The sequence below is a fragment of the Medicago sativa genome, chromosome 3, assembly GCF_051527215.1.
Source record: "Medicago sativa cultivar Bolivia chromosome 3, Bolivia_mono, whole genome shotgun sequence".
In the NCBI taxonomy this organism is placed as follows: domain Eukaryota; kingdom Viridiplantae; phylum Streptophyta; class Magnoliopsida; order Fabales; family Fabaceae; genus Medicago; species Medicago sativa.
The window spans coordinates 9,731,789-9,755,404 of record NC_140751.1 but is presented as its reverse complement, the minus strand read 5'-3'; the positions used below and the strand labels follow the sequence as shown (position 1 = coordinate 9,755,404).

At 34.5% G+C, this 23,616-nt stretch overlaps 3 protein-coding genes and 1 pseudogene across 5 annotated transcripts; 3 read left to right on the top strand and 1 right to left on the bottom strand.

Annotated features, from left to right (window-relative positions):
• Positions 1-1,261: 1,261 nt before the first annotated feature.
• Positions 1,262-2,047, top strand: LOC146935543 (RING/U-box superfamily protein). Its single transcript, XM_085757635.1, has one exon. The coding sequence runs from the start codon at positions 1,381-1,383 to the stop codon at positions 1,912-1,914; it is 534 nt and encodes a 177-aa protein (XP_085613761.1). The 5' UTR covers positions 1,262-1,380; the 3' UTR covers positions 1,915-2,047.
• Positions 2,048-5,489: 3,442 nt separating this feature from the next.
• On the top strand, positions 5,490-8,870 carry LOC146935542 (Ribosomal L18p/L5e family protein). Of its 2 annotated transcripts, none has more exons than XM_085750714.1 (3): positions 5,490-5,583; positions 5,774-5,900; positions 8,239-8,870. In XM_085750714.1, the coding sequence occupies exons 2-3, from the start codon at positions 5,790-5,792 to the stop codon at positions 8,689-8,691; spliced, it is 564 nt and encodes a 187-aa protein (XP_085606840.1). In that variant the 5' UTR covers positions 5,490-5,583; positions 5,774-5,789; the 3' UTR covers positions 8,692-8,870. The 2 variants fall into 2 exon arrangements, with proteins under 2 accessions (XP_085606840.1, XP_085606839.1); XM_085750713.1 differs by having other exon boundaries at positions 5,754-5,900.
• A 2,750-nt stretch (positions 8,871-11,620) lies between these two features.
• On the bottom strand, positions 11,621-14,123 carry EMB3141 (Pentatricopeptide repeat (PPR-like) superfamily protein). The gene has a single exon (XM_085750712.1). It carries the CDS (start codon positions 13,922-13,924, stop codon positions 11,834-11,836), a length of 2,091 nt encoding a protein of 696 aa, XP_085606838.1. The 5' UTR covers positions 13,925-14,123; the 3' UTR covers positions 11,621-11,833.
• A 3,069-nt stretch (positions 14,124-17,192) lies between these two features.
• On the top strand, positions 17,193-22,974 carry LOC146935540 (glutamyl-tRNA(Gln) amidotransferase subunit B, chloroplastic/mitochondrial-like; annotated as a pseudogene). The gene is made up of 9 exons (XR_015029961.1): positions 17,193-17,210; positions 17,418-18,102; positions 19,821-20,029; positions 20,131-20,271; positions 20,379-20,583; positions 21,051-21,272; positions 21,883-21,951; positions 22,188-22,332; positions 22,392-22,974. The product of XR_015029961.1 is annotated as a glutamyl-tRNA(Gln) amidotransferase subunit B, chloroplastic/mitochondrial-like (transcript).
• Positions 22,975-23,616: the final 642 nt, after the last annotated feature.

Genomic DNA, 23,616 nt, shown 5'->3' with positions numbered 1-23,616 from the left:
TTAGTCCCTCTAAAAAAATTCTTTAGCTTTTAGTCCCTAAATTTTTTTTCATCTTCACCTTTGGTCCCTCCTTTAAATTAAACTCATACGTAGAGTTCATATTTTTGAATAAAGTTTTGCAGAAAAATTCATAATATTATAAGAATCTCTCCCAAAAAAATTTACAATTTTTTTAACAAAACATGAATTAATATGACTTTTTATATTTTTTACGGTTAAAAATTCATATTTAATTTATGTTTTGTTAAAAAATTCTAATTAAAAAATATTCTACACATTTCTGCACAGTTTCATTAAAAAATACAAAAATGAACTTAAAAATAGGGACAAAAAATAGTGATTGAAAATTTTATAGGGACTAAATGTTGAAGGAAAATTTTAAAGGAATTAAAACAAAAAGTTGGTATTATAGGAACAAAAACCATATTTGACCGGAAAAAAAAAATATTCCTAAAGAAAATTTGATATGATCTTCTAATGATAGTTGTTGTCATCACCATAGAATCAGTTTCAAAGGCCAGGGTTTGAACCCCGGACCTTGCATATTTATGCATTGTTCATACCAACTGAATTATGCTCACGATGACATTATAACCTAACACCATGAAGAAGTGTCCACATTTAAGCATAAATGAAAAAAATAATAATTAAACTAGACTACACTATTTGTTTTTCCTTTAAATAATTAATATTGTGTTTATGATGGATTTTATCTATAGATATTATGCATTTCCTCGAAAAATCTATAGATATTATGCACACAAGTTTTTTTTTTATTTGTAAATTATTTATTTTATAATCAAATATCATTTATCTTTTTCATATGTCCTTTGCGTACTTGTTAGCACTTTCATGGTAACAATGTTCTTAGATTAGGAGAAACCGATGAGAAATTATTTATTCCCTCCATCCTTATATCTAAACACCCTTTTGACTAAAAAAATTTCTTTAAATATAAACATATTTTCAAATTACTAAATGCATTTATTATTTTTTCCTAAACATACCCCTAATTATTACTGCTAACTTGTCTTAAAATATGAAAAATCAAATTCAATATGCATACAAACAAATAAGAATTTAATAATATTAACACATAAAATAGATACATTAATTTCACTATAACTACTTTTTTTAAGAAATATGAAAAATAGAAAGGATACTTAAGATATAGTAATTCACCACTCCTTTTATTGAATGTCAACGTCACAATGTCCAAGGTCATTTAATTTTTTCCCGCTGAATCCGCTTCCTACTCACAACCCCCAACTCCAACTGTCTCTCACACTCAATTAACACACTACTCTTTCACACAAACACACACTTTCTCTCTTCAAATTTTATACCTTTTCTAACCACAAAAAACTCTACTACCCTCTCATGTCCACAGCCGAGCCACCATCTTCCACCACCATCACCACAACCGGCGTAGGGCTCGGCTACGGCATCACAATCGCCGTAAGCATCCTCGTCCTCATCTCCACCATCATGCTCGTTTCCTACCTCTGCGTCCGTATAAAATCACACGGACGCAGAGACTCATACCATCTCGACATCCACCATCAAGCTCATACTATTATTAACTCAGGCTCGGCTCAGCCGAGTCCATTTATCTTGGGCTTAGAAAAGCCTATGATTGAGTCATACCCAAAGATGATACTTGGAGAGAGTAGAAGATTGCCCAAACCTAATGATGGCCAATGTGCTATTTGTTTGACTGATTATCTTCCAAAGGAAACAATACGCTGCGTTCCAGATTGTCAACATTGTTTTCATGCAGAGTGTGTTGATGAGTGGCTGAAAATGAGTGCCACGTGTCCTTTGTGTCGGAATTCTCCGGCTCCATCGCCGATAACTACACCGGTGGCCACGCCGTTGTCGGAGCTTGCTCCTCTGGCTTTTCATGCTAGGTGATTCTTAATTTTTGCAGTTTTTTTTTTGTTTATTTTTGTAACACGGTATTTCCACGTACGAAAATTCAAAACTAGATGATACTAAAATTATTTTGTATTTTTTTTTTTCACATACATAAGTTTGTAATTGGAATCCCAGAACAATGCATTTGAAGATTGAGCTAAATGAAAATGTATCCATAATTCAGTTGGAATTTGGTGATTCAATTTGAAGAAGTGGCAATTTATTTTTGTTATGTTATGTAGATGGTTGTGAATTTGTGATGTGAATAACAAACATAATTTTTCTCAAGAAAAAAAAACTGGACATAATGTCTATATATGTAGACTTATCATGATATGTGGTTGAAGATTTATGAAGAGGTAAATCTTAATCGAGCATTGTCAAACATTGAATGTGAGTATGTGACTACCTCTTAGTTCCGTGAGTTAACCCTATTGAACCTTTTCGGACACTATACATATGGATATCTTTCTCAGTCAAAATTTAACTCATCTTTAGTTCAACACGTTGTGAGAGTCTAACCTCTTCTAACAACTGTTAAACTCAACCCAAGTTAGTGTTTCAAATTGTAGCTCTAGAAGTGATCGTTATGATTGCTTGCATTGCAGTAGTTATAATTTGTATTGCAGGTGTTGCGGTGTAAACTTATTTGAAGTTTTTACTAGATACTATGGTTTATTACTTGACGGACTAATAAACACTCTATTTTTAACAATCACTTTCTATTCGAATAAAATTCATGTGAATCCTGCTGTTTTATGTTGATCCATTTTTAAAATAGTAGGATCCACATAAATTTCACTAAACAATAGAATAGATATATTAAAAGTGATCCGTGTTGACACCACTCCTCTTTATTATTTGGCTTAAAGATCACATGTATCGTATTTTTACAGTAAAAATCTCATATCTAGGTTCTTTATCAATTATTGTACCTAGCTTTGTGTTGTAGATTTACAAACCCAAATTACCTGCAGTTTTCGTTTCAGTCGTTGACCACTGTAACTGACATCGATCATTGATTTAAGATTAGATGATCCAGATTTTACAATCAATTTCATACAGTTAAACAACCTCGTTCGTTAATTTAGACTAGATTGTGACCGGTAAGAGTGATACCGCGTCACGCAGTTAATGTTAAAGGAGCGCATTAATCTCCAAATTTTATTGAGATCTAGAATCACTGCAATTGCAGACTAATGTTATTGTAGATACTGCCATCACTTCAATATTGCAGCCACATCAATGCTGTCTGCAATTTAAAATTCTGATTATCCGTATAAACTAAGTTGCAAGAGTTGACTATGACATTAACATTTACCCGTATAAACTAAGTTCATTTTGAATGAATATGTAATTGTATTAATTTGATTTTAATTGTAGATTAATAAATTTAAAACTAGGTGATTTAGTTTTTTCTAAAATATTTTCCCTTGATGACAGAATAAAATAGAAGTTTAGGGATAATACATATTATATGCAAGGTCAGGGTTCAAACTTCAACCACCACAAAAAAAAAGAATAAAATAGAAGTTTCACTTTATTACTTCTAAATTTTTGAGGGTTTATAAATGAGGTAGACCTATTACCTATATCATATGGGGTATGGTACTGGTGTCACAGACTTGCTCTTCTTATGTATTGAATTTGTTAAACTTTATTATAAGAGTAGTTGCTATAAATATTTTTTATATGGGTTTTGCTAACGAGTTTTCTCAGAACACTCTAATGATTCCTAATAAAGAAATTATTCTTTAAATTGAAACGATGCAGAGAAGATATTAGCAGCTTGATAAACTTGAATGTTGGATACAAACATTGCAATTATCTTAAAGCACCTCCTAGTTTTTCTGACAAACCCACATCCATGTCTGCCACCAACAACATCACTTTGCAAACACTTAACCACCACCTGCGAATCCATAGCTCAACCACTTGAAAATTTATCTCATTTCCAATGTCAATACTTCCAAGTTCCAACGCCCTCCATAATTTATAATGAAACCATTAATTAAATAAGAATATGACATTTAAATAGTAATGTTTTGGGTGAGAAAACTTTACTAGGTAATGTAATTATAGAGGGTGTGCATTATAATAATAATTACAAACCTCTTTACAAGAAACAAGAAAGTTGTGATCTATAAAGCGTGTATTCTGGTCACTTTTACGGTAGTAATGTTTCAAAATAGTATTTTGCAATGATCGGAAAGCAAGTTTGGAAATTACTCTCTAACCCGACGAATCTTACTACTCAATTGCTCGAAGCAAAGTACTTTCCACATAGTGATTTCTTGAATTCAAAACTGGGACACAATCCAAGCTTTGTGCGGAGAAGTATTTGGAGTGCTAAATTTGTTGTTCGCGATGTATATAGGTGGAGTATAGGGCCTGGTACGAATATACCATAGTAAATGGTTGGCAGATGGCACCATTTTGGACATGCCGATTCCAGCTGAAGGGTTCGAACACTGGACTGATTCGAGCCTTATGTACACTGATATTAAAATGTGGAACCAGCCACTTGTGAGGCATCTCATATGGAGAACAAAACTTTCACCCAAATTCAAGAATTTTGTGTGGCTCCTTTGCAGGAACTTCATTCTCAATCAACTTCGTTTGGCTCAAAAGTTTGGCGACTCTTTAACAGGAGGGACATTGTCCAAATACAAAGACAAGAACATAATATTGTTTCGGACATTGTATCTGCGACCCCTGCTCAACATCGAGCAGCCTTTATGTCACTGCTCTGGAGTATTTGGCAGCATAGAAATAACAAAGTTTGACGCAACACGGCTGACACAACGTGGGTTACCTAGGAGCGAGCGAACAACTTACTAAACGAGTGGACAACCGCACCAAAACACAAATAGACTAAGCATGATAATGGTACAAATGCGGTATAGACTTAAGCGATTTTGGTGCTTCTTTTTCTTCCACTCAAAATAAAGTTTGCATATGCATTAAGGGATGAGAATGGCGTCTTTGTTCTTGCCAATTCGGAATGCTTTTCGCCAATTATGGAGGTAGATACAGGGGAAGCTCTTGGCCTGTTATTTGACATGCGTTGGAGTAGGGAGTAGCAACTTATGAACGTAGACTTCAAATTGAATTCCAAGAATGTAGTGTCTAAGTTTCATAACTTTGAAGATGAACATTTAGATTATGACGCTATAATCCAAACAAATAATATTGGTCACACTTTAGCTAAGACAGTCACATTCTTAGATAGTGTCCGTATTTACACTAATGAAATGAATTAAGATCGTTGCAGTAAAAAAAACAATGTGTTTTTATCAACCGTAAAAGTCATATTTACACTTCATTTTTTTTTATCTTCACCGCAAAAATTCGTCTTCACGGTTATTATCATAAAATTCGTTCGAAAATATTGTCTTGAAAACTATTTTAGAATATTGATATAATTCGAGAGGATCATTTTTTTGAGGTAAAAATTAAAATTCAATTATAATGTTACAGCATAAATTGTTGGGGGTGTAAATATAGTAATTTACAATCCCAAGCCCAAATTTATTTTGAATAAACCCATCATCCCATTCCTAAGCTCGATTGGAGTTGCACTGGAAAAACTCAACTCGCCGGGAAACACCGCCGGCGTTACTCGTCAGCCGCCTCAAACAGAATCACGTCGCCGCCGGGAAGAAGGTATGTTCTAATAGATATTTCCACCTTCTCCGGAGCAATCATTTCTCTATACCCTTCACTCTTTTTCTTTCATAACTCACTTCAAAGATTCATTTTTCACAAATTTTCTCAAATGGGTCTCTCTAAAGTTGTTGTTTGGGTTCTCTTAATTTAACTACATCTTCTTACAGGAATTGATTTGTTCTTTTAGTTTCTGTCTGAGAAACATGTTGAAGCAAGCAATTGGAAGAATTTGCAGAACCAATGTGTATGCTTGTGAAGGAAACAATGTTTTGCCATGGAGTTATGTGCCTTCGTGTTGTTTCCACAACGGACAAGTAAAGTTTCCGATTTCATCTTTTAAAACTTGTTTTATTTTATTTATTTATCTGTTTACTGGATTGTTGCATTTGGCTGCTTTTCGGTTTAAGCCACTGACTTTGATTGCAACATATGGTAGTGTTGTTAAATATCGAATAGGGTTGCGGAATTTTAAAAAAAATTACTGTTGTTCCGCGGTATGCTATTTGGAAGAAAGCATCGTCAAGTAGTGGCTTTAGCGGTGCTATGGCATTGTACCGTATCAAAATTTGAACAAACTGCAATTGACAGCACTGGCACATGGTGTGAAAGGTTTATGGCTATAATGTTAAGTGTCGAAAACAAATGGTGATTAACATTCTGTTTCTACACGGGTTGGCTCACCAGGGGTTGCTGGTTGAGTGGTTGGCTTGCCACTGAGGGAGGGTCTAGTAACCAGGAATGTACCAATCCAGCTTGAGCCATCCTCATATTGGTGGGTTGGCTTGCCTAATTTTCCAAGAAAATTAGAAAGTGCTGAAAGAAGTACAGTAGAATATTGGAAAATTAAGAAAATTACATTTTTCACTATTTCTCTATCAAAAAATGCAAAGGGGTTTTAATGTATTGTGCAGCGGAAAACAAAATAAGTTAAATAATACTAGACAAATAACTATACACTAAAATGTTTTATAAAAAAAATAAAAAATGTAAATGGATGGTTTACGCCTGCTCGACCTAGGAGTAAGCCATCTCGCCCTACAGATTTGGAGGGCCAGCTCACTGCGGTCCATTGGCGACCTATGAGTTTTGCAATCCAACTCACGTGTGGGTTGGCTCACGGGCCACAACTCATTTTGACGGCTCTAGTATGATAGCCATAAAGCTGTTGATTAAAATAATTCATTTCATAGATAAATCGGGGAATCAAATGCAGAGTATTAGAACAAGGTAGGAAATCCCAAAAGCTTATAAATTTGGACAATGTTAAACTGGCTTCTTGATTTGACGAATTTTTGTAATTAAAATAATATTCGTAGGCTTTTGAGTGTTTGATGATTACACATTATTTGCTATTTTGTGACAAATCTTAAGACTGGTCATTTCACAGTTTTTTCTTCCCTTTTTAATTACTGCGAAGGTGATTAGTTTTGAAATATTTTAGGAAGATCTGTGTTCAATGTTCTGTGCATATTATATTTTAGCTTTAAAAGGATTGCAGAAAGAATTCATTGTTTTGGTGAGTTACGCATTATATCTGCGTTCTATGATTATGCCATTGTGCCAAAGGCCCGTTTCAGATTTTTTTTTTTGTAATTTTTACCGAGTAGTTTTTTTTTTTTTACAACAATAGAAAAGAATTAGTGCTTGTTTGTTGTTTGACCTTGCTTTGAAATATTTTCTGTTTCAAGAATTTCTTTCTATGAAGTTATCTTGTCCCCCATCCAACTTGTGTTTTTGCAATTTGCATTGGAGGAGAAACACTTCTTGCTTCTCTATAACAATGAAGATGACAGATTTATTACATATGTTGCTACATAAAACTTGTATATTTTAGGCAAACTTCTCGAAAATATAATAAAATATCTCAATTTTCAAATTAAAAAGCTGTTTTTGTTGATTTATCAGCATGCACAAATACTGTGTTTTTCATACTGGGACTCCTATTTGAAGTGTGGACTCTCAAGTTAAGTGATTTTTCATATATTTGTTGCAGTCTTATCAAGAGCCTTACAAGTTACAACTACTTTGAGTATACAATCTGTTGAAGTATATTTGTGGTCCATCTTCGCCAAGATTTTATGATTTAAATATGGGAATCCCTTCTTGACAAAACTGTTATTCCTACACTCCAAAGAGAATTGTTTTGAGTATACAATCTGATGAAGTATATTTGTGGTCCATCTTCGCCAAGTTTTTATGATTTAAATATGGGAATCCCTTTAAATTTAGTTCAAAATGATATCACTTTCCCTTATAATTGCCATCATCATTAGACCCACCTTTTGTTTGCAAATCTATTGCTTTGTGGATTAGATGATCCTACTTACACTCTTCTATCAAATATTGTTCGTCACAAAATAATGTATTTCAATAGGATAGGTGGCCCTTTGTAACACCTAATTTGTTGTTGTCTATGTGTTAAGTTATTCATACAAGAGTCAATGTGTGTTTTGCCGAATTGATGTTGAAATTAAAGTTGACATTTGGTCTTGGTGAGTTTCTTGGGACCAAATTCACTTAAACTTTTACCAGATTGATGTTCAATAGCTCAATTGAAGATATATGGAGTATCAGTAAACATGATATTTTAGTTTGAGGTGAAATCGTTTATGAAGTATTGATACTCATTTGCCGTGCATTTCTTTTATGCAGGCACATATGGCACCTAGAAGCTTTTTTGGAGTAGAGGATTTCGTTGATGATGACAACAGCCGACCTTATACATACCAAAAAGGGAAAAAATCGAAGAATCCAAACAAGCATATTTCATTCAAACAAAGAACAGTTGCCTACATGGAGCCTTTTACACTTGACGTATTTATCTCAAAACGGTTCGTATCAGCTTCTCTAACTCATAGAGTGACAAGCAAACAGGTTGCCGTTGCAGGTACCAACTCCAAGGACATTAAAGCTGTTCTTAGATCTCGGTCAGACATACCAGCATGCATAGCCATTGGTAGGATTTTAGCGGAACGAGCGATGGAAGCTGATGTTTACACTGCTTCTTATACTCCAAGGGAACGGGATAAGTTTGAAGGGAAAATCAGAGCTGTAGTTCAATCACTTATTGATAATGGGATTGATCTCAAGGTTTATCTTGATTGAGTTGCACAATCTTTTAAATAAAACACTTCCAGCCAGAGAAGTTATTGAGATTCTGGTTGAAGCAATCTAGCCCATTTGTGTGTTTTATTATGTCCATGTAACTTGATAATTAGTAATTGGTATCAATATTAGTATTGTGAACTATAAACTATGGCATAATGCATGTTATTTTATTTTTATATATAGCCCATGATAACCATCTTCTAGGGTTCCGATTTCCAATTCATGTTGTAGGATTACCAAGTCATGGGAAACCTTTTCACTGCTGCGCGGTGTCACAGTTGAGTGTTCACCTTTATTCGTCAACAGCACCGGTAGTTCTTCACTGTAATATATTGAAAGCTTCTGACAACCGATACTTCCTAATCCAGTAGTGCTTTTTGTTTTTTCTTTCCTTTCCATAATTGTTATTATTGGTTTGTATTTATGCTTGTCTTGTTGTGTTCTACTCTTTTGCTTATGTTATGAGTTGTTGTTCTTTCATTTTTTGCGTTGTAATTTGCTTTTTGCAAAAGCTTCATTTCATGTGGTCTAATATTAGCCATGCTTTGTTCAGTTTTTACATCAAGTGCACACCCAAAAAAAGTGAATCCATCAGTTTTGGGATGGTAAGGGTGAAAAAGAACTGAGGTTTGATCCGAAGGTGGAAGGAGGAAGAGAGAACATTGGATAGAGCGATCACATGATTTCCTCAAAAAAAAAAAAAATTTAAATGTTAACTTCCACGGTAGTGATCACATGAAGATGTCACTTCGTTAAAATTAGTTGTGTCCGTGTTTTTTAGTCGTTAAAATGTGCATATGGGGACTAGTTAGTGCAAATTGGGGTAAATTTGAGGGTCAAAATTACTCATTCTAAACTTGGGGGTGAAAAGTGCAATTAGGTCATAATACAACTATCATGATCTTATTCATGTAGCACATCTAACACGGTCTGCAACTCTTTAATATCGTAGGAAACAACCGAATAAAATAATTGATCTTGCACTTGACCAAAAAAAAAAAAAACTAATCCTGCTGAAAGTATATATCATTATTTCTATTTTTCAATTTTCCTGCTCTATGTATTGTTATCGTATTAAGGCGTTAACTTGATTGCTTTATATCGCCGACACTTTTAAACGAAATCGTTTATGGAGTCTGGCACGACACCAACACATGAGTTTATTCAATTAATTTATTTTCTAAAATTATTATTAATGTTAACATGTCAATGAGCTTGTACATTGTGGTGAAAGGAGTAACAAGATTAAGCATGTGCATGGGAGCCATGAGATAGAAACTTCATTTTATAGCTTCATAGCTTCTAAAAACAGGGCAATATTGCATTGGGACGCTAAAAAGTTGGAATGGAAGCAAAACCAAACATGCTGCAAATTCAAAAGCACCATCTAAATGATATCACCAGTCACCATCTCTGCGAAATTGCAGCCACATAAATACCGAAAAAATAAGAAACAACATTCACACAAATAATTCTGGCACATTGCCTGACATCAATACTTACTCATCCAGAAATAAATACCAATAGTAATGATATTCTCAGTGAATATGAAAAGCAAGTTTTGGAAATGGCAACTTTTTGTGGCTTAACTACTACATGTAACTTTTCACCTTTGTGGAGACATCAAATATAACCAAATAGTTGACATCTCTTTCCAAACACTGCAAGTTTATGCTTCATACATTGTAGTGTAACATGTCTGATGTCTGTCTCTACCAACAGCATATATATGATTTCACGAGAAGATTTCAAAAGGCAGCTCAAGCAAACTAAAAAGTTCATACTTGAACTTGATGGACTTACGTTAACAATTTGTGATCAACACTTTATAATTACTTATTTCTTTACTTTAATCCTCATCAATCATCGAACAACATGACCTGGTGGAGCTATTGCTGGTAGAATATGAGATGACGAAGTTCTCATCATCTGTTGATTGGAATATCAGGACAGGGGGAAACTTTCACTCAAGAAGTGGTGAAGTTATGAACTCCATTAATGTGCTACTTTTCATATATGCATTCAACATCCTACCATACAATATGAGCAGTGTTGTCAATTGAGAATTATGGAAAATAGTTGTTTGTTCAAACTCCTCTACGTTGCAGGGCTATAACGCCGCAATAGTCCCTATTTGACAGCACTTTGTACTAAATAGTATAATGCGGAAGCCGCTATTTGACAACACTGAAGATGAGGTGCTTCCAGCTCATATTCTACTTGCTTTGTGCCTACTTTGAAAACAAAATAATAATAATAAATCAAATACAAACATAGGATGAATGAATAATTTTAAAAACTATAGCAATCCAGCAGAAGATCTAACACATAGCAGTAAAAATAGAACAAAACTTGTCTTCCCCTTAAAAACAAAGGTAGCAGCGAACTGAAATCAAACCATGTATAACTACAATAAAGAAGCTGAGCTCACCCTCAAACACATCTCCAAAGCTTTCAAATGCATGTCTTCTTAAAAGAAAGATCACCAGCGCCATATGAATGTCTGAAGTAGCAAAAGCTGACATATCAAATGCTGTGTCAAATTGCAACAGATTGCAGTATAAATGGCTGCAATTTTTTAATGGGATTTCTTTGGGAGAAAATGCCCGGCCAGCAAAGCCTCAATCCAAACCAATACAAAGCACCATAATTTGACAGCTCAGTATCTGAGGCTAAAATGATATTTATATAGATACAGAAACATATACATATACAAATAGATATACAAATACAGACAAATAACCTTGTAAGCTATGCCGTAGAAATAAGCCATAAAAAAAATGAGACGGGCAATAATTGCAATTTTAAAAAGTAAACATTGACCTAGAATAATGACATAAAAAATAGCTATCAGTATCATGCATCCCAACAAAAGTAACATAAGCAAAAAAGAGATAAATCAAATTTAAATAAACCAGCGAGAAAATTGAAAACTTAATCCATTCATTGTATTTATTAAATCTTTTCGATCCATCAATGCATTTTTTTTGTATCTTCATCCTATTCCTCAGCCAAAAAAAAAATAGTATCAAAAAGCAAAACAATACAAAGTGCATTGTAGTATTTTATCCTGCTCAAAAAAGTAGGACTAAGTTTGAGAGCAAAAGGAATCTATGGCCTGAATGACACAATTCTGTCATCACCAATAATTGCCACAAGAACAACTCCCGTTTTTAAAATGGTGAAATCTACTAGCATCTCTTAACACAATTTCTCGTCCTGTAACCAAGGTTATAAGTTTGATCGCATTATGACAGTCACCGCACACACGATGGCTCTGCGTAATTTGCAAAGGTAACCAATCTGGAGTGTTGATGATACCAAAAGCTATTGCAAGCTTTTCGCTATGATACTTTATAGCGCGTTGTTCCTCTTCGTCCACATCAGGGAGCAATGTTTCTTTCTCCACAACATAACCATGTTTTGATATCTCCACCATCAAGTTGTCTACTTTTTTGTATATTTTTTTCGTTTGCTTGTGAGATTTGTCTCCACAAAGAAAAGCATACGGTTGTTTATTGACTTCGATCCAGGTACATGGCAGAAGCATTCTTAAACCCTTTCTCTTTAAGGTTTGTAAGACACCAGCAGCTTCCTTCAATTTGCCAGAACTGTTATATATATTTAGAAGCACAACATAATTACACAACTTTTCAGGCTCCATACCATAAAGCTTTTCGGCTGCAAACTTCCCAAGCTCTAAATTCTCATGCATTCTGCATGCTGTCAACAATGCTGCCCACATATTTAGGGTTGGAGGGAAAGGAGCATTTCTTATTAGTGAGACAGCCTCATCTAATAAGCCCTCTCGACCTAATAGTTCAATCATACACGCATAGTGCATTGCTCGAGGCTTAATGTTGTGATCTCGACTCATTGACTGAAAAATCTCCCAACCTCTTTCTGATAATCCTGAATAGCTACAGGAAGATAAGACAGCAAGAAAAGTGACATGGTTGGGAGACATATTTTCTTGAAGCATTTTCTCAAACATTTCTATTGCCTCTTCTCCCTGACCATGATGACCATATCCAGCAATCAATGCATTCCAAGATATGACATTCTTCTGGTGCATCTTGTCGAAAACATGTCGAGCATCTTCCATCCTTCCCCATTTGCTGTAGAAGTCAACAAGCGCCGAGTTCGCCACCAAATCTGTGCCAAAACCATGACGAACTAATGCAGCATGAGCTTGCTTCGCGTGTTCTAATGACGCCAATCTCGCACAAATTGTTATCACTATTGAAATAGTGAAATGATCAATTTTAGCACCACTATCACGCATCTCGTAGTATATACCAAGAGCTTCCTCACTATATCCACGAAAAGCATAGCCAGCAATAATGGTGTTCCATCCAACAGTCGTCTTCTGCGGCATTTGATCAAAAACACACCGAGCATCTTCAATGTTACCACACTTGCTATACATGTCAATCAATGCACAATCTATATCTGGATCTCCATTCATCACTTTTTTCAAAATACAAGTATGAATTTGCCTTCCCACCTCAATACAATCCAACCCAGCCGATGCACGAACCATGGCCGCGAAAGTGCGAGACTTCCCATTATTAAACTCTTCCCACATACACAAAAACAACTCAAAAGCCTCAGAGTAATTCCTCGAATCCACAAGCCCACCAATCATCGTCATCCAAGAACTAGAATCTCTCTCAGGCATATCATCAAACAACATACGCGCATCGCGCATAAGATTACATTTCGCATGCATATACAAAACCCTATTCATCATATACAAATCAAGCTCAAACCCACTATTTTTCATATAATTAAACACCCTTTTAACACCTCTGATCGATCTCAAACGAATACAAGCACTTATCAAAGCATCATAAGTACTAGCACCAACATAAGATTCAGCATATTCAAGCTCCAACATTTCAAACAATTCCATTGCCTCCATAAACTTATTACACAAAACCAATTTCTCTATCTGAGCACATAGACCAGAAGGTGATAAAGATCTCTTTTTTATCATCTGGGTTTCATCCAAATCAGGAACAAATTCTTTCTCTTTTTCCTCAAACCCAATTTTCTGTTTTGGTTTTGGTCGTAACGCTTGTTCCATTGTAGAACAACAAGTAATCTGAGAAATGGGTTTTGTCCAATTCTTCATCTTTGATGCAAAAAAACAGTTTTTTCTTGGATTTGAAGAAAAAGAACCAAGAAAGGACAAGGATTTGTACTGATCTAAAGAAAATGTTTCCATTGTTAATATTGTTGACAATTAACAACAATAACACAAGACACAAGTGTTGTTGTTAAGTGTTGTGTGTTGAGGTTGTTGGTGGGGGTGTATTGATGAAAAAGAGGTATAAATATGAATGTGGAAAGAGGAAGAAAAGTATGCATCTTCAGTCTTCACTGTACTTTGCATATATTTCTCCGCCTAGATTTAGTTTGGTACTGACTTTCCAGCAAAATTGGAAAATATGATTAAAAATATGGAAGTGTCTTGAAGCTGTTATTGATGTCCTATGTGTGTTTGTTTGGTTGGGTAGTTGGGATGATTCACCTAACTAAAAAACAAATGAGAAGAATATGCAATACACCTCATTTTTGAGATGTGGATCATCATCCTATTACTATCAAACTCACTTCAAGACAAATAGCCTTCTTTATTACAGTTTTTTTTTGGTTAATTTAAATAATTTTTTAAATATTTATAATTTCGTTTTTAATTTCTTAACAAAAATTATATTTTTTAATATCTATAAAAATTTCTGTCAATCTTTTTAGTTTTTGTAATTTTTTTTTTAACATTTTTACTTCCCACAAAATTTTCTTTAAACAGTTTTAGTTTGTTAAAATGTTAAAGGAAAAGTTTACAAAGACAAAAAAGTACGACTTTCTTGTAGTGGCTAAAAACAAATTTTTTACTATTATAACAACCATTTACTTAATTAACCCACATTATTTTAACCAATGTAAGGTGGTTTAATTATTTTTTGTTAACTCATTATTTGATCTAAAGACCGAATAATTTGAAGGGTCTAATCCATTGTTCATTTGTGGGTGGGGGAGGGGGGCATATAAAGTCAACTCTATATGAACAAGCTCACTAAAATTAGCATTGGCGGAAATCAAACTAGAGACCTTGATGGGAGCACACTATAAGGTTCCATGCTAACACCATCAAATCAACCAAAATGAGTTTGTAAGATGGTTTAATTGGTAATGATTCGACTTAGATTCCATAGTAATTTGGTTATGCTATGAGAAAAATTGATTTAGAGTGAATTGATTCTGAGTAAAATTAAGTACTCCTTCCGGTCACTATTATAAGCAAATTTTGACTTTTTAGGTTCGTTCAATAAATGATGTATGTGGTCTACAGTATAGACCACATACATCATTTATTGAATGAATCTAAAAAGTTGAAATTTACTTATAATAATGACCGGAGGTAGTATAAGGTTAGAAAATTTATATTTGGATACATTTATGTAAAATTGACTTGAATGATAAATTTGAATGCAACAATCTTTTTTTTTTGTTCAAAGAATTGAATGGAACAATCAATTCTAGAATCGGAAGCTACAATTTACAAAAGTTGAATCAATTCTACTCTATCAAACATGTCAAAATCAATTATATACATCTAATCAATTTTGACTTTTTCAAATGTGGAATCTAACATACATTGAGTTCATGTTTCTTTTACTCTTGAAGTTTTTCTTTGAGTTGGTTAGTTTCTAAAACCACAACTCAATTTTTTTATTGTCAATTACCATATGATTAGAATTCACTGAATAAATGGGGTGTTTGAGATTTGAATTCTGACCCTTCTTAGTATTGTCTTTGCAGACTGAGTTACAAAAAGATCTTTACCCGCATAAATAAAATTGATCTAATCTAACAACATGCATGGAATGAAAGGTACTCTGGCTTTGGCGCCACAAAGGCATAAATCCGGATTCACAAGATAAACCCAGAAACTCGTCTTCTTTGCTTCACCCTCAACGCCTCTCATCTCTTCTCGTCTCTCTAGACAGAAATCTCGGCTCCTCGCCGCTGCCTCAGGTAAGCCATTCGATTCTCCTTCCTTACTTTTCCAATTTTCATGCTTGTTGTTAATCCATTCAGTTTTCATTTCCCCAATTTCATGTCCTCATTTTGCAAGTCACGGAATTCAATCTGTGCTTGTTCATGTGCTTCAATCGTGTGTTACAATGTACTAGTAGTTAGTATGAAACGAAACAATTATGAATTTCAATTTAACAGGAAACCACTAACACTACCAAGTGCGTTTTGTACATTTTTCTACCTGTTAGAGTTTTCTCTATTTTCAAGTATATTGTATCAAACTGATGCTTGAAATGCTAGTGATGAAAATTCAGTTTTTTTGAAACACTTCGCTTATGTAACAATATCTTCAAGATATTTCTGAATGGTCAACCAATTGTGCTTACCATTCAACAAATGAATGGTAGACGATTTTCACTCTAAATGTATTGCATCAAACAATGTTATTTATTAAATGCTAACAAGTGCCCTTACGCATTGTTTAAGCATCCAAAAGTAGTAATTTTTGCATTGAAAATTGTGCAGTTATGACTTTTACATTGTTTGACTTGTATTTTCAATACAAAATTTCTTTTTGTGGTTTCTTAAACAATGCCCTTAGGGCACTTGTTAGCAAGACCCTTCTTATTTTTAGTATAATTTAGTTCCTAGTTTCTTTCATATTTTAGCCACACTAATATCTAATGTCTATGACAGACGGAATAGCTTGCAACGGTGACGCAGGAAGTGCATTCAGCAAACTTGTTCAGAGTTGCATTTTCCATAAACACTTTTTCAATTTTGGGTTTTTATAGATTATGCAACCAGAAACTGCATAGTGAACATTCATTTTTAACGTTCTTTAATTACTTCATTCCTTCATTCATGTCAACAACAACAACAACAACAACGCCTTATCCCACTAAGTGGGGTCGGCTACATGGATCAAATGCCGCCATAATGTTCTATCAAAGACCATATTTGGATCCAACTCATTGACCTCTAAATCTTTTCTAATGGTTTCTCTAATAGTTTTCTTAGGTCTTCCTCTACCTCTTTTAGCCTGACTCTCCTCCATTTGATCTACTCTTCTTACCACGGCGTCTACGGGTCTTCTCTCTACATGTCCAAACCATCTAAGCCTATTTTCTACCAACTTTTCTACTATAGGTGCTACCCCCACTCTCTCTCTAATGATGTCATTCCTAATCCTATCATGTCTAGTCTTACCACTCATCCAACGCAACATCCTCATCTCCGCTACGCTTACTTTACTCTCGTGTTGGCTCTTAACCGCCCAACACTCCGTACCATACAACATTGCCGGTCTGACTGCTGTCCGATAGAACTTTCCTTTCAGCTTAAGTGGTACTTTCTTATCGCACAAAACACCTGAGGCTCTTCTCCATTTCAACCACCCAGCTTGAATACGATGATGTACATCAGCTTCTATTTCTCCGTCATTTTGTACTATGGACCCAAGATATCTAGTTCCAAAACGAATCCTACTCTCATGAACTAGCTTCTTTACCCGCACCCGTTCACGAAGATGTGGGAACCCTTGCTTATTTTTCACTACATCCAGGCGGCGATGCAGCGGCCCTTGCTCATTTGACACTGTACTCGAGCCATACAGCGCGTTGCTTCCGGGCAACGACCTAGCATTCACACTATTTCGTATTTGGTCCATGTCATAGAGATTCGACAAAGTTTTACGTTGGCTGTCGAGGCCTAACACAACCCTCTCCATTTTACCCGGGCTTGGGACCGGCCTTGGCAGAACATTCAAACTTCACCCATTTCCACTCTACCCAACCACAATCCTCACACTACAAAATCACTTTTTCCATTCCACAACAACAAAAGCCACACAATCCCAATCCCAAACACAAACACAAACACAACCCAAACATTCAACCAGTACACAATCAAAAAAACTTAACAATCTCCCAAAAGACTACGAACCAATAATCGGCATTGAAACACACGTGCAACTCTTCACACACACCAAAGCCTTTTGTAACTGTCCCTACAATTACGGCTCTTTTCCAAATACCAGCATTTGTCCGGTTTGTATGGGGTTACCTGGTGCTTTACCTGTTATAAACAATAAGGTTATTGAGTTTGCTGTTAAATTAGGACTTGCTCTTAATTGCGAATTAGCGTTCAATTCTAAGTTTGATAGGAAACAATATTTTTATCCTGATTTGCCTAAAGGTATCAAATTTTGCAATTTGATGTGCCCATTGCGAGTTCCGGGTTTCTTGATGTTGATATTCCAGTGGAGTTTGGTGGGGGCATAAGAGGTTTGGGATTACCAGGGTTCATATGGAAGAGGATGATGGGAAGCTATTGCATACCGAAAACGGAAATTACTCTCAGGTTAGTTGGTTTCTTTCTTCTCATTGGTTCTAGGTTTTGGTATTTAGGTTATGTTTGGTTCCACTTTTAGAGGGGACAACTTGATTATGACATGTTAGGTTGCTTTCGAGTAGAATTGATTTTGCCTCCATAATTGATTCTACTTGAAGCTATGACGATTGTAGCTTTTGATTCTAAAATTGATTTTTAAAATATACTTGTTCAACTCACTTTTACATGTATCCGAATAAAAATCACTTTACCTTCAACTCACTTTTAGCCAGAATCAATTACATAATCAATTCTTGTAACAGCAGAACCAAACGTACACTTGTTTAACTTTGGTTTTCTCTTGCTATTTGTTTTTCTTATCTAATTTGGTGTCCTTTAACATTATGGTTAATGTGCCAACAAAAGTTGGCTCAGTTGGTAAGGAGTTGACTCTTACATGCAAAGACGTGAGTTCAACTCCCACTGCCAGCGTGAGAGTCTCTTTGGTGGGTGATTTGTAGGTACCTCTGTTAGCAATTGTTATTGACCAAAGGGGCCTTGATACTTCAAACTTCCGTCTAGAAGTAAGTAGAGTTTGTAAAGAAATTGTTTCAATCAGGATCAAATTCGTGTATTCTTTATCGTTTTGACCTTAACTGAAGTTAGTTAACCACTTGACTCCAACCAGTTTGTTATCTGTTTTGATAACTTCGTAATTAATTATGAAATCAAGAAATTAATATAGAAAACATTTTGTCAAGCCAAAACTATACAATCCTATGTAAAAGAATGATTTCCCTTGTGAAGTTGCGGACCAATTTGGTTATTTAACATGTTATTATTGCGGAGTTAGAATATATCCAGAGAAAACACCAAAAGAAGCGATTAGGGAAGCCCTACTATCCCCAATGTTGTCTGTTCTGGTATAGTTCATTTTGTTTGTTTAGTCTTTGGATTGGAACTATCATTAGAGTCCTTTGACAAAACTCATCCAATTTATTCAAAATGAAGCAACTATGTTCAGAAAAATTTATTGATACCTCTGTAATTATAGGTTTGATTACTGCACTAACATCAGCAGTAATGACAAATTTTAATCACAGATCCTTCTTTAATAAACTCTTGAAACACAAACTTAAGTGCACTATGTTTATGTAATTACCATTTGGTTTATCTTGTGCAGTTGTGATGCATATTGGTTTATCTTGTGTGGATAATATTTCTATTTTTGTAGAATAAAAGTTTCATTGTTATATACCATTTTGATATTTGTTTTTTGGTCAACAAGCATTACAAGATTAAAGAAAATTGCAAACTACATATTTTAACCCTACAAGGAAACAAAATCTCGGTAGTACGTCCACTAGATTTCATGAACGAGAAATTGCCAGTTTGGAATTTGCCTTCTATAATATTAGATTTTTTTTTCCTTTCTATTGGCCTAATCGCCAACACATACACAAATAAACGGCAAGGGGGAAGGGGTGTCAGGGGTTCGAACGCGTGCACACACACTCATATCCTAGTGGTGCTTACCTTCATTAAATATAATCAGTAATTAGAAAAATCAAATAGTGAAATTTAAATAATTGTATATTTTGTTAGATACATGCATATTATAACTTCAATTCAACAACATGATTGCTTGTACCTTCAAAAATAACATGATTGCTTGTAGTAAAAGTGAATTGTGACTACAAAAAAATTCTAGATACAAGTATATTAAATTTTATGGTATTTTTTCACAGGTTGATCTAAATAGGACAGGGGTACCTTTGCTAGAGATAGTTTCTGAGCCTGGCATGAGAAATGGTATTGAAGCCGCAGAATATGCAGCAGAATTACAGAGGTTGGTTAGGTATTTGGGAGTGAGCAATGGCAACATGCAAGAAGGTTCTCTTCGTTGCGATGTAAACGTATCAGTACGGCCATTGGGCAGTTAAAGTTTGGGACAAAGGTACTAGCTATGTCTTCTGTAAAAATGATATTGTTCGAGCTTTATGTTGCAATGTAATATTGACAAATAGGAGCTATTATGATCAATTATTGTTCTGGCAGGTTGAAGTGAAAAATTTGAACTCATTTGCATCAATGAGCAGAGCTATTGATTTTGAAATTTCAAGGCAAGTGCAACTTCACTGTCAAGGTCAAGAAGATCAGATAGTACAGGAAACTCGACTCTGGGAAGAAGGCTATCAGGCTAGTACTATATTGTGATTTTCTTGTTTTCCTTCTAGGTATTTTAGCAGCTACAAGGTTGCTTTCTCTACCCTCATACTTATTTTCTTACATAATATTCTGTTTAGAGAACTATTACAATGAGAAAAAAGGAAGGGCTTGCTGATTATCGATATTTTCCAGAACCAGACCTTTCCATCAGTAATCCTTTCCCAAGAATATGTAGATGGTATTCAAAATTCTTTACCGGAGCTTCCTGAAGAAAAACGTAGAAGATATGAAAAGATGGGATTAGGCATGCAAGATGTTCTTTTCCTAGCAAATGATAAAAACGTGAGTTACCTGCTATTTTTTTAACGATACTAGATTTTGTACCAGTGTGATGATAGTGATACACATGACTATGCAAGTGTGAGTGATGATCACTTGTGTAGTGGGAGTATCTCTTTTGAGTGAGAGTTTATCGTTCCACGTAACTCATGAGTTGAGTACTCTAGTTTGTAGGGTGGTAAACAACTTGAGATTGATTTACAAGTTTTTCATGCAAAACTTGTAAACGTGCTCGAGATAGTGAACATGTTGTTGGAGCATTTCTGTGGATTTAGTCAAAAGATGCTCAACACGTAAGATACAACAAACCAACTAATGTATTTCTAGAGAAATAAAAACTGATGCACATCTTAATGAAAGAGAAACTCAATAAAGTATAGTTCATTGGAAAGATAAAAAGTAAATAGAAATGATATTTATTACTACACATAATCTGACGTGATTTTTTATTTTCTCAATGGATGCGTTAGATTGCAGAATTTTTTGATGCTACACTTGCAAAAGGTGCAGATGCAAAACTGGTTGCCAACTGGATAATGAGCGATATTGCAGCCTTCATGAAATATGAAAAGTTGACCATAAATGACATTATGCTTACACCTGAAGAGTTAGCTGAGTTGATTTCTTCCATTAAAGGTGGAACCATCAGTGGAAAGATCGGAAAGGAGGAATGTTTGCTTCGGCATTAACGAGTGGTGCATAACTATACAGTGGAAGTTAGTTGTGTTTGTTGACCAAGGGCTTTATAAAATATGTTGACCTGTCATGTCTAATTATCAGGCTGACTTGCACAATTTTGACCTTTAATATTTTTAATTATCTATTATAAAAAATATAAAAAGTTGATATTTTGAAAATGTCCATCGAGACAATTCCGACATGTTATATATTACCCTTTGTCTTTATATATTAGTAAAAAATATATGGTCAAAGTATATCATGCGAATAGTGCACATAGTCAAACTGGGTCATTCACTGTGGGACGAAGGGAGTACTATTTCTTAGGTTCAATGTAACATGTAAATATAGCATTCAGAAATATTTTTTCTTTATATCTATTATATTCATTCAGCATAAATATGCTTCTCTTCCCTCTCTCAACAGTTCTTCCCTTGTTTGTTGTTGGACTTTAATTATGTCTTCCATGATGAGACTATATGGCGGTCAGGCTCTTGTGTTGTGTTGCGTCTGCTTCATATATTTGTCTCCATGAATTTAAAAAGAAGGAAAAACAATCATACATTTGTTATAATCGGCTTATTTTGCATTCTGTACTTTTACAATTTGTTTGTGTTTCTGTAGATACTATTTGAGCTATTAGCCAAGGGTGGAAGTGTCAAGGAGCTCATTGAAAAAAATGACTTGGTTCAGGTTAGTAGTAGTATCAACAATTATTGAAATTTTTACCAGTTTATATATAATTGAGTCAGCATTCCGCATCAACTTTCTAGTTTACATGCAAACTTAATAGTTTTTTACATTTTGATGTGGTGATGTTAGTTACATCAATGCCTGTTGAAATCCTCCTTTGACCTCATTTTGTTACCACTTCCTACATGCAAACTCCACTCTGAACAACTTTATTGATTATTATTTGGAAATGACAGATAGCAAATCTTGTTGAAATTGAAAAAATGGTTGACAAAGTGATTGTAGATAATCCGAAACAGGTTGAGCAATACCGAGGAGGCAAAACGAAACTCCAAGGTTTTTTTGCTGGTTAGGTATGAACTTTTAGAACTGGAAACAATTGTTAGTTTTATTTTTTCCCTTTTATTATCTTTGTTTTATTTACGTTTGTCCAAATGCAGGCAAGGCAAATCCAGGTCTACTTAACAAGATTCTCTTGGAGAAATTGAATTCAAAAAGCTGATGTTAATAGATTGCTATATGCACGCCTTCAATCTGAAGTGTCGGTGCTACATAGTTACTCATGCGTTTAACATACAAGTGTTGATCCTGATGAGACCACTACACAAATTGCAAATGAAATATAAAATTGGAAGCTTTTTGTGTTGCTCATTGCAATACAAGGTTAGTTACATATTGGTCGAATAGTTTGGCCGATTTTATAGATTTTGTGCATTTTGAGTTCCAGAGGGCTGAAGTATTTCCACTTCAACTGTTGAAATTTGGGTGCTTTGTCCTTATTTTTATTTTCTTCTGTAGAGGATCAATAGGTCAAAGTAGCTTCCCAAAACATGTGGTTTATATCCCAATTAATTTATTTAACTTTCTGCATCTATCATGTTCTTTGATTATGTAATGAGAATAAACTGGTGTTCTCTTTTGCCTAAGCAATAATGAGAGAACAAATGTAATAATTGTTTTTTTGAAGGAAGCAAATGCAATAATATTATTTATGTGATTCATAGTTTATTTGTGTATTACAAATATATACGTCCAGTATTTTGGAATAATGTATGCGTTTAATTTAAGACATGTGTTATTGTTATTTGAACAACTATTTAGATAACAACTTTTGGGACAACCATAAAATATATTGTGAATATAAGAGATAGGGAAAGTAAAAATATAATGCGAGTATAAGAGAGAAAGTTGTCACAAAAGTTGTCAAAAAATAGTTATACAAATATAATTTCTCTTAATTTAATTTAATAATAGAAAATGTAGCCTCATTTATTACAACATGTTGGTTTAAATGGATTTGGGATTGGTCGTGCTCACACCAAGTTTATTTGGGATCTGCATACTCTACGGATTGCCCTAGAGCAATGTCTATGTGGATGTATGTTTCTTCCACCCATCTTAACAATTTTTACATGTAGGATTGTCAGGCTTGGTTTAAAGGAGGCAAATACTAAGTTCATAGTAACTTGTTTTGAAATTTGGAAAAATAGAAATGAAGAAATTTTCCAAAATGTGAAGAAGGAATTTGGTATTCAATCAAAAATATAATCTCTTATCGTGCCTCTCTATAGCAAGATCATTAGATGGTTCTTATGGGAATCCCAATAATGCCTTGAGAAATGATAGATGAGGTTGGATTAAAGGCTTTTTTTGTTCTAGTGGTAG